We start from the raw sequence: 10,893 nt of genomic DNA, 5'->3' as shown, positions 1-10,893 counted from the left end.
TTCATTAGGTTTGTTTGTTTTTTGTCTTCTTTGGTTCAGTGTGTTGAACGTGGATGGATGTTATGGTTCAGCTAGTTGTGTGGACCAAATGTTTTTCATTATGAATGATTTTTGTTTTCTACCTCCCTTTTTTTTGGGTTTAACTCATAACGAGTGCCAAAAATTTTCATTACCAAAGACACACAACAAAGACACAAACGATGATCCAACACCAAAGACAGAACACAAAGACACTAGTAACCAAGAACAAATGTTCCTTTTGAGGTTTTACACATTAGAATTACAATTACCATGACAATTACAGTAACACAAAGGCATACCAAGCACAATAACATCAATTTCCATTTGTTAAGTTCTCTTTTGCTCCATATTGCATCTTCCTTCAATTCTTCAATCCGAGTCTTTAACCCATCAATTTCTACAACAACCTCATATCTTGCATTGCTTATCTCATTGTTAATTATGGACATTTTCGGTAATGCTTCTACAACCTCTTCGTACACACCTTCTTCCACCCACTTAAACAAATGCTCCTACAGTCGTAAATTGATAAACTATTATCAACAAATCTAAAAAACACAAATTCATAACAAAATTAGTTACTTACATCTCCTCTGGTTGGACAACGAAAGTAAGGTCTTCCTGGGTTTTGCTTCGTACTTGATGTGTAGATGGCAACATCTAAGCCGCAATGACACTTTGCCGGAAAACCATGGCAACCCCGTCCTCTGTTCTCAGAACTTGATTGTCCAAACTTGCAACTCATATCTCAAAATCGTAAAGAAGAAAAGGTGAAGAGAAGATGAAATCGATTTAGGGATTGTCCAATTTGAATTTGGGGATTTAGGGTTAGAGATCGATATAATTTGGGGTTTTCGAGTTTTTTTTTATTCTAACGGGTGGCTCTAACAGACGTGAACGGGCGTTAAACGGAGTTTATTTACTCCGTCACCCAATTTTACGCGAAGTATATTTCGGCGTTTAAAATAAAATGTGATGTTTAATTAGATTTGGCAACGCAATTTGATGATTTAAATGGCCTTAGGGAAAGTTTAGGGTTTAATTGGCATTTTTGTGTAAGTTCATGATTTAATTGACATTTTTCCCTATTTTATACCCTCGCTATTTTAATTAAAGACAATTTTTGGATTCACCCTCTCTTATTCACCCCTCTTAATTAAGGAAATAAATTATTAATTAAAGAAACAAAATCTGTTTATAATTCAATTTTAATTATAAAAATTATATTATAGTTTTTAATTATAACATCTAAATCTAAATTACATTTTTATAAATTCAAACCGAGATATAATTTTGTTTAATTGTGTAATTTAAACCCTAACCACTCTTTTATTAACCCAAATTGAAATACAATTTTGTTTAATTGTAAAATCTAAACCCTAACCACTCTTTTATAAATCCAAACCGACATATAATTTTCTTTAATTGTAAAATCTAAACCCTAACCACTATTTTATAAACCCAAACCGACATATAAATTTCTTTGATTGCAAAATCTAAACCCTAAACCCTAATCACTCTTTTATAAACCAAACCGACATATAATTTCATTTAATTATAAAATCTAAACCCTAAACCCTAACCACTCTTTTGTAAACCCAAACCGACATATAATTTCGTTTCATTATAAAATCTAAACCCTAAACAATAACCACTTTTTTGTAAACCCAAACCGACATATAATTTCGTTTAATTATAAAATCTAAACCTTAATCACTATTTTGTAAACCCAAACCGACATATAATTTTGTTTAATTGTAAAAACTACACTCTAAGCATTCCTTTATAAACCAAACCGACATAATTTTCTTATTAAAAATCTACATAATTTTTTTCCTTAATATGTTTTGTCTTTTTATTTTAATTTTGATTTATTTTATAAACATGATATGACATGGCGTTTTGTTGTATTTTGATTTGTTAATTAATATGGGTGAATAAAAGAGGTTCACCCCTAGAAGTGAACCCAAGACTTTTTCTTTAATTAATATTGTAAATTTGAGTATTGGTTTCTTGTTAACTCTTACCCTTGTTTAAAAAATCATCGGCTAGCACCGATTCCATTTCCTAAAATTGCTAGGTTCACTTCCGTCTTGATTAATGACTAATTTCCACCTAGCATCGATTATCTAATTATATATATTGAATTTGATTATAATTCGTCTAATCTGATTATTTTTTATTTTTAGCCAATAAATTATTATTTTTGTTATTTAGACATTTAAATTAAGATTTTGTGATATTTTACAATAACTAATGTATAAACTTATAATGAAAATCATAAAATTTTATTTTAAAATTATGTCTTTCTGTATTTACCGTGATTTTGAAGACAATACTATATTTATATTTTATTTGATGTTTTCTTTTAACATAAATATAATTATATATATTTAGTACTATAGATTTTTATTTTATTATTAATTTAATAAAATAACCATAAAACTAGTCCCCGTTTAATCTCCGATTTTCTTGCTAGGCTCTAGGCCCACTCTGACCATCCGACTAGCACCTAACGATTTCTAAAACATCGCTCTTACCCCATAAAAATATGAGAGCTAAAAAGAATTATTTGTTGTTAGATCTACGTCATTTAAATAAGAAATTATTTGTATAAACAACAAAAGATAAAAGAGCGTGGCGGACCGAAGGAGAAAGAGCATGGCGGACCGAAGGAGAAAGAGCGTGGCGGACCGAGCAAAAAAAGAGGCAGTGGGGCGTGTGGCGACTACGAGAGTAAAGAGTTTATATGTTTTACATCAGATGCGAGATGTTTACTTATATAGAGAGGAGAGAGATAGGCTTTAGGAAAGAGAGAAAATCTTGTTGTTCGCTTTCTTTGTAGATAGAGAATTTTTTTTTTTTTATGTTTTCATTTTCTCATTTTTATTCTTATTATTTGTTATTTTATCCACCGCACTATTGTAAATTTGAGTATTAGTGGTTTGTTGTTAACTCTTACCCCATGAAAATATGAGAGCTACGAAAAATCATTTGTTGTCAGATCTACGTTGTTTAAAATAAATTCTAAATCAAAAAATTTCATATATTTTTATTAAAATATTCATATAATCAAATACAAAATCTTCTTTAATATTAGAATCCAATTTTATTTCTATTCACATTACTAAATATGTAGCCTTAAATCTTTGATATGAAAATTTCATATTTGGATAAACAACAATAACAATTTTAAACGAAAGAAAGAAAAGCGTGTGGCAGACTGAAGCGGCGAATAAATGCATAATATATATGGTAAATAGGTATCTGAGAATTGTTTGTCTTTGGCGTGTGCGTTTATATCTAAATAGGAGAGAGCTTTAATAGAAATAAATAACTTCATTTTTTTACTTTTTCACTTTAATCTTTTATTAGTATTACTTAGCCATTGGCTTATTTAATGAATATGTAAATTTGAGTATTATTGTTTTTAAGTCTTAGGTCTTAGCCCATAAAACTATTGAAGCTGAGAATTTTATTTTTTGGCAGATCTTTTTACGTTATTAAAAAATATTTATTTTTATAATTTAAAAAAAAAACTAAGAAAAAATTATTTCATTTTATTGGAATTAATTTGTTTTACCAGTTTGTATCATTCTTATGATCTTTATCATTCATATTTTTATTGTTATTAGAGTTTCCATATAATCATGTATAAAGTGTAAATAAAAAATGAAGTAAAAAAATGTTTGACTAATTAATGTTATTGGTTGTCACTAAATTTATTCAAGCTATTAAATTTTTAGCCTAAAAAAACTTTGGTCAAAGAATCTTCATATGTTGAATACAGAAAAATCTTACTAAAGAATTTCATAGACAGAAAAAAATCCAAATACATTGAACTAACGTATATGTATAATTTAGGATTTTTTTCTTAATAATACAATAATTAATAGTTTCTGAGCAAGATATCTAAAATTGAAAAGATAATATATCTAAATTGTTGATACGCAGTTAAAAAGGTAAAATATCTAAAATTGAAAAGGTAATATATCTAAATTGTTGAAACTAATGGGCATGATCATTCTTTATTTCTTTTTATACTTAGTATCAGTGGTAAGGTACACTTCAACTGTTTAGAAATTTTTTAGAAAAAAACAAATTATTTTCTTAAATATTGGTAGTTAAGTGTGTGTTTTGTACATTTTATATATTTCATCATTTTAATTCAAACATTTATCTAATTTGTGTGTTTTTCATGTATTTTAAGTTTTTTAACATGTGTTCTCTAATTTGTGTATTTTTCATGTAAACAAGACAAAACTTTGTCTTATTTAACTTTTAAATTAATGTTCTAGTTTTTTGTTGAAATAAAAAGTAATGTTATAGTTTAACCATCTTTAAAGCAAATACAACTAAATTATATATTTTAATAATCTTTATAATTTCTTTCTTTAACTCTTTACAGTTTCTTTTCCTTAGTTAACTCTTTACATGATTAGTAATTAATTGTATGTAAATATAATATATTCTAAAAATTGTTAAATATTATGTAATTTCCTTAAAATAGTTTTTATTCTTTTTCAAAATCATTTAATTTTATTTGAGTTAATTTGATTTTGATCATAGACTGGAAATATATGTGAGTTTTATTTGTTTCTATTAGGAACCAAGGCATATATATTTACAAATGAGAGAGAGATTGGTTTTGGTCTATGATAACCAAAAAAAAAATCTTCATATAATCAAGTACAAGATCTTTTTAACCATTATAGTCTACTATCTACCACAAATTATGATTAAAAAAAATAATCCTGGTTAAAAACATCTAACTTATAATTCATGTTATTAACTTTGAAAAAAAGTTCAAGTTATTAAATTATAGACATTATGAAATATTTAGCCTTAAAATCTTGGTAAACGAATATACATATAAAATCATATAAAAAATTAACAGTTTCATAGAAAGAAATTTCTAAATGCATTGAACTAAAACATTTTTTTTTTGAAAAAAAGACCATTTTACAAGTGGATACATCTTTGGATATCTATATATGTGGGGTTGAAGTATTGAAGACTACATATATATGTGAAACGAGAAAACTGCTTACTGTGGGAGCTTCAACTTAAATGTCTAAACAGCTGCCAAAGGCTATGGGCATGATCAATCTTTCATTTTTGATATCAGGCTAAACCATAAAATTAGTCAAAAGGCTAAATTAGTAAATATAATTGGTTCATGGTCAAAGCTTTTTGGTTATAAAAAGGAATAACTGTAAAGTAGTAATGTGAAGTGAATTATTGGACAGGCCATGGATGATGAATCATTTTGTTGAACTGAACCGCATCAAGTTTATATTTTAAATTTCCATATGCGGCCAACCGTAATAAATCACAAAAGATAATCATCCTTGCGAAAACAATCAAAAGATTATCTATTTAAAGTGATTTGGAGCATTTTTGAAAATTGACCAGACGGATGACCTCTCGAAGATTGGTGGTCCGACATGGTATACAAGATATTTGGAGAAGACATATCTGACGGTGGGTTGGGAGCGGGTTTCACATGTTTGGACAGGCGGGGCTCTTCCAGTTGCAGCATGGATCGGGCGACATTGAATGAAGGGTATGGAATTTTGTGCTTGATGACGTTGATGATCGAGTTGAACTTATCGTTGAGACCATTCAACATGTACATGACAAGTTGACGGTCGGACACTGGAGAATCAATGTTGACAAGTGTCTTGAGACGCTTGCAGTAGTCGGCGACGGTGGTGTCACCGATGTTAGGGGTAGGTCCTCACCCCAACAAAAAGCCTCGCCCAGAAAAGGTTCAAATAAACCTTCAACGAAGGAGGGGTATTTTGATCTTTTTGGGGACGAACCGACACAGTTCCCTATAAGAACGGGCGTACGGCGTTCGAGAAAGGGGTTGCACGAAAAGGGAAAGAATACGGATAACAAGTACAAGCGTTCACTCACTCGGAACTAGAATGAGTTCACGGCTCGTCTATTGTTTCTCGTATATTATTTGTAACTCGTCAAAGTCACGTTGTAACCCGTCCTTTCGTGTCCCGGCACCGATCAATAAAAGAGAACTTCAATCTCCTTTTCACCGAACTAAAACATTCTAATTGTGACCGATTTGGACATCAACAATTTGACGCGCCAGGTAGGGGGAGCCAAGTCGAAATTTTCTTTGAAAGTTTGAAGAACAGACCTACAACAGCTAGACGAGATGACTATAATCACCAGAGAAGGAAGCAAGGAAGTCGGTTCGTCGGGGGGAACAATAACTCTGACAACGGATCAAGTGGAACAAGCAGTCCTTCCAACCCCGGACGCTCCAAGGAAGGCTGTAACAGCAGAAAGCCCAGAAAAGTTCGTCATCGCGACAAACCTAGCAAGCCCGACGACCACAGAGCTGACGCAAAACCCTGCGCAACTCACCTTGCTCAACAGCCAGCCCATCTCCACTATAGACGAGCTATTCCGCGGGATCTTAACACGCCTTGACCAGCAAGAACAACGAACCAATACTTGGTTGGACGCACTTACCGCAGCACAGATCGGCTCTCAGGAAGAAATCAACCATCTCCAAACCGTCCGACAAGGCCCGGGAACTTTCCTCTCAGCAGGACCGATGCCAAGATCGCATGCGCAAACTGGGAGGTTCGAGTGTAACCGCATCTCACGCGTTGAAGAGCAAAGCGACGACGTGAAAGATGCCGAGCTGAAGCAAATTAGAGAGAAAATGCAAGAAATGGAAACGATATTCCATAAAGCAACGAGTAAAGCACCTGAGGTAGATCTCATGCTCGAAGCGACGTAACGAACCCCATTCTCTAGAAGGCTCACAACCACACCAGTGAAACGAGCAGTCAAGCCGAGGCTGGGCTACTACGACGGAACAGCCGACCCACGGGACTTTTTACTTACCTTTGGGGTAGCTCTCGGTCCCTTGCAGTTCAGCACAGTAGAATATGATGCTGGGGCATGTCAAGTCTTTGCCGACAACTTGATGGGTGCCGCTTTGAGTTGGTTTTCATGACTCCCATCCGAATCGATTGACAGTATCAAGGATCTGATAATCGAGTTTTTGACGCAATTCTCCGTTCTGATGGAAAACAAGAACTCCCATGCTAATTTGTACGCACTAACTCAGGAACGTAACGAATCGCTTCGATCCTTTATTGGACATTTTAAAGAAGTCGTCGTTAACGTCTCGATTCCAGACGCTGCAGCTATCGTCGCACTCAAAAATGCGCTATAGTACGAATCTCGATTTAAAGAAGAACTGTCCTTGACTCATGTAGAAACCATAGCCAACGCGTTGTTGCGAGCTGCGAAGCATATAGAGTCGAAGAAGAAAATGTGGTCAACGCTAGGAAGCATGCCGCAGAAACAAGCGTCACGACCAAACAACCAATAGTCGTAGCTCCAAAAGTTGAACACGTCGAGCCACGACAACACTTCTCCTGGAACCAAGATCGAACTCATCGAACATTCGCGATCGGCAAGAATAAGTACATCAGGAAGGAAATGGGTGAAAATAGTGCAACTCAATACTGTGATTTCTATCAAAGTACAACCCACGCAACCGAAGAGTGTCATTACCTCCAAACGATCCTGATGGAGCGATACAAAAAGGGGGCAATAGTCGTCGAGTCCGACAGCAGCAAGACACACCGACCCAGAAAAAACAATACCAAACGAGCTGAAAATATCGCCCGGAAGTTTGTAAAAGACTCCAAGACACTTGCTGACCAAAATGAGGATGAGATAGAAGTTCCAAATGACGTCAATCATGAAAAAAGACCGCGCACAGATCATCAGCCCGACAACCGTCCCCAAGTAATGAGACGAATAAACATGATCATGGGTGGGCTAGCAGGGTGCAACGATTCGGTCAGATCAATAAGAGACTACACCAAGAAAGCCTAGATGAAGAAATCTTGGCCATCGAGGATCAGTTTCGAAAACACGTTGATAGTCTTCGACGATAGCGATCTGGAAGGTTTGGATCTTCCACATAACGATCCCTTGGTCGTCGAACTCTTGATCGGCAAAAGCGAAATTACGAGAATCCTGGTCGACACCGGAAGCTCGGTAAATGTGATCTTCAGGAACGTCCTGGCACAGATGGAGGTCAGCGAGAGTGATATCAAGCCAAAGTGTCACTCCTTAACCGATTTCGACGGAGATCATATCATGTCAGTCGGCACCATTGATCTGCCAATATTCGTCGGGGGAATGGCGAGGTATTCCCGATTCGCCATCATCAACAAGCCAACTATTTATATCGTCATCCTTGGCACCCTGTGGCTTCATAAGATAAAGGCATTCCCATCGACGTACCATCAGTGCATCAAGTTTCCATCCCAAAAAGATCTGTTTACGTTGCGCGGCAACCAACAGACTGTGAGGACCTGCTTCCTGATTGAACACAAGATTCGCACATCAAAGAAGTTATAGCAACCAAAGCAGCGGGACGACGAAAACAGCTCGTCACCGACCGAAGGAAAACTAACTCCGATCCAGCAGGGCATCACCGCAACAGAAGAGGTAAGCCTTGACGAAACCGATAAGAAGCGATGTGTGAACATCGGAACGGAGATAACTCCGGCCATGCGCAACAAGCTGATCCTTTTTCTCAAAACAAACATCTTGGCATTCGCATGGACGTTGAATGACATAAAAGGAATCGATCCGACCGTACCCACGAGCTCAACGCCGATCCAACGCATAAGCCAGTCAAACAGAAATGACGCAACCTAGGCCCTGAAAACTCCTCGGCGCCTGATCCATTATAGAAGTCAAGTATCCCGAGTGGTTAGCTAACCCGGTAGTCGTCAAAAAGAAGAACGGGAAATGGCGAGTCCAAAAGACAGCTTCCCATTACCACGGATCGATCAGCTCTTCGAAGCAATTGCAGGGAACGAACTCCTGACCTTTATGGACGCTTTCTCAGGGTATAACCAAATCCTAATGCACAAGGACGACCAGGAGAAGAAGTCATTCATTACAGATAGTGGAATCTATTATTACAAGGCCATGCCCTTTGGCTTAAAGAATGCGGGAGCACCTCGGCAGGACCATGAAGGTATACATAGACGACATGCTCGTCAAATCACAACGTGCGGACGACCATATCACCCATCTCCGACAGTGCTTTGATACTCTAAACAAGTACAGGATGAAATTAAAACCCAGTCAAATGCACCTTTGCTGTCAAATCGGGGGAGTTTCTCGGCTATCTGGTAACTCGGCGAGGCATTGAAGTGAATCCAAAACAAATCAAGGCAATCGTCGACCTGCCATCACCAAGCAATGCCAGAGAGGTGCAGCGGCTGATTGGACGAATTGCCGCCCTGAATCGCTTTATATCAAGGTCAACAGATAAGTGTTTGCCATTTTACCAACTCCTCAAGACCAAAGGGAAGTTCGAATGGAACGAAGCTTGCCATGACGCATTCAATAAATTGAAGAGTTACTTATCAACGCCCCCGATCCTCGCCATGCCAGAATTCGGAGAGGTCTTGCTCCTTTACATCGCGGTCTCCGAGTCGGCGATCAGTGGAGTGCTCGTCAAGGACGACCGAAGAGAGCAGCGACCTATTTTTTATGTGAGCAAGTCCCTTGATGACGCAGTAACTCGTTACCCAGCAGTCGAGAAGGTCGCCCTGGTAGTCGTCACATGGGCAAGGAAGCTCCGACCGTATTTTTAGTCACACACCATCGCCGTCCTATCCAACCTGCCCTTGCGATCCATATTGCACAGTCCGAATCAATCTGGCCGGTTGACGAAGTGGGCAATCGAGCTTAGCGAGTACGACATCAAATACCGCATCCGCCCAGCTGCCAAGTCCCAAGTATTGGCCGATTTTTTAATTGAACTACCATTGGGCGAAGCCGAGCCAACACCAACCGATCCATTAAACGACCAATGGACCCTACATGTTGACGATGCATCCTCCAGCATAGGAATCCCACTAACTTCTCCAACCAGAGAAATCTTGGAGCAGTCCTTCCGTCTTCGGTTCCAGGCGACCAACAATGTCACCGAGTACGAGGCACTTATCGCCGGACTCAGGCTCCCCGGTGGAATGCAATTCAAGCGAATCCGAGCTTTCTACGATTCTCAACTTGTCGCCAATCAGTTTAGCGGCGAATACGACACAAAGAGCAAGCCAATGGCCGCATACCTCGACGTCGTCAGGATCTTATCCAAACGCTTCGACAAGTTCGAATTCATCAAGATCCCCATAGGGGACAACGCTCCAGCCGACGGCTTAGTAACCCTCGCTTCGACATCAGAACCCGACCTACGACGGATTATTTCAGTGGAAAGTATCGACACTCCGAGCATAGAAGAAACTCGAGCAGTGACCTGCCTTGCCCTTCACCAGCCCAACGGAATCAGAACCACCTGGAGAACGGTGACTTCGCGACGACAGTTCGAGCCACCTTCGGACGACGACAAGACAGACTGGCGAGTCGAGATTCGCGCATATCTCGCAGATGCCGACGTGCTCTGATATACCGCATCTAGCGCCCTCTTGCTATGTTTACACGGCGACGACACCGAGCGAGTCATGATGGAAACCCACGAAGGAGCCAGAGGCAACCATTCAGGAGGCCGAACATTGGCACTGTAAATCAAGAAGCACGGCCACTACTAGCCAACAATGATATCCGACTGTGAGAAATTCGTCGCCAAATATGAGAAATGCCAGCGTCATGCTACGACCATCTACCAGCCAACCGAACTGCTATGAGCCGGAATAGTCCCGTACCCATTCATGCATTGGGCAATGGATATTATTGGGCCGCTACCCAGGTCAAAACAGAAGCGCTACATCCTTGTCCTCACCGATTATTTCACAAAATGGGTCGAAGCCGAGTCCTACGCTATGATCAAAGCCAAGGATG

At 38.0% G+C, this 10,893-nt stretch overlaps 2 protein-coding genes across 2 annotated transcripts; one reads left to right on the top strand and one right to left on the bottom strand.

The window, feature by feature from the left end:
* Window positions 1-233: 233 nt before the first annotated feature.
* On the bottom strand, window positions 234-766 carry LOC147935392 (uncharacterized protein At1g43920, Chloroplastic-like). Its single transcript, XM_087472964.1, has 2 exons — window positions 608-766; window positions 234-533 (listed from the first exon to the last, which is right to left on the bottom strand). Exons 1-2 carry the CDS (start codon window positions 764-766, stop codon window positions 234-236), a joined length of 459 nt encoding a protein of 152 aa, XP_087329090.1.
* A 7,139-nt stretch (window positions 767-7,905) lies between these two features.
* Window positions 7,906-8,436, top strand: LOC147935391 (uncharacterized). The gene has a single exon (XM_087472963.1). The coding sequence runs from the start codon at window positions 7,906-7,908 to the stop codon at window positions 8,434-8,436; it is 531 nt and encodes a 176-aa protein (XP_087329089.1).
* Window positions 8,437-10,893: the final 2,457 nt, after the last annotated feature.

Source organism: Camelina sativa, chromosome 11, assembly GCF_030686135.1.
Source record: "Camelina sativa cultivar CO46 ecotype springtype chromosome 11, ASM3068613v1".
Lineage (NCBI taxonomy): Eukaryota > Viridiplantae > Streptophyta > Magnoliopsida > Brassicales > Brassicaceae > Camelina > Camelina sativa.
The sequence above is the reverse complement of the archived record's forward strand: the minus strand, read 5'-3'. Positions and strand labels throughout refer to the sequence as shown.

What these genes read in the sequence shown, in the direction of transcription:
- LOC147935392 (XM_087472964.1), bottom strand. Translation starts at nt 766, where the DNA reads ATGAGTTGCAAGTTTGGACAATCAAGTTCTGAGAACAGAGGACGGGGT. An exon ending in GTTGTCCAACCAGAGGAGAT is followed by an intron (nt 534 to 607) that starts GTAAGTAACTAA and finishes TTACGACTGTAG; the next exon opens with GAGCATTTGTTTAAGTGGGT.
- LOC147935391 (XM_087472963.1), top strand. Translation starts at nt 7,906, where the DNA reads ATGAAGAAATCTTGGCCATCGAGGATCAGTTTCGAAAACACGTTGATA.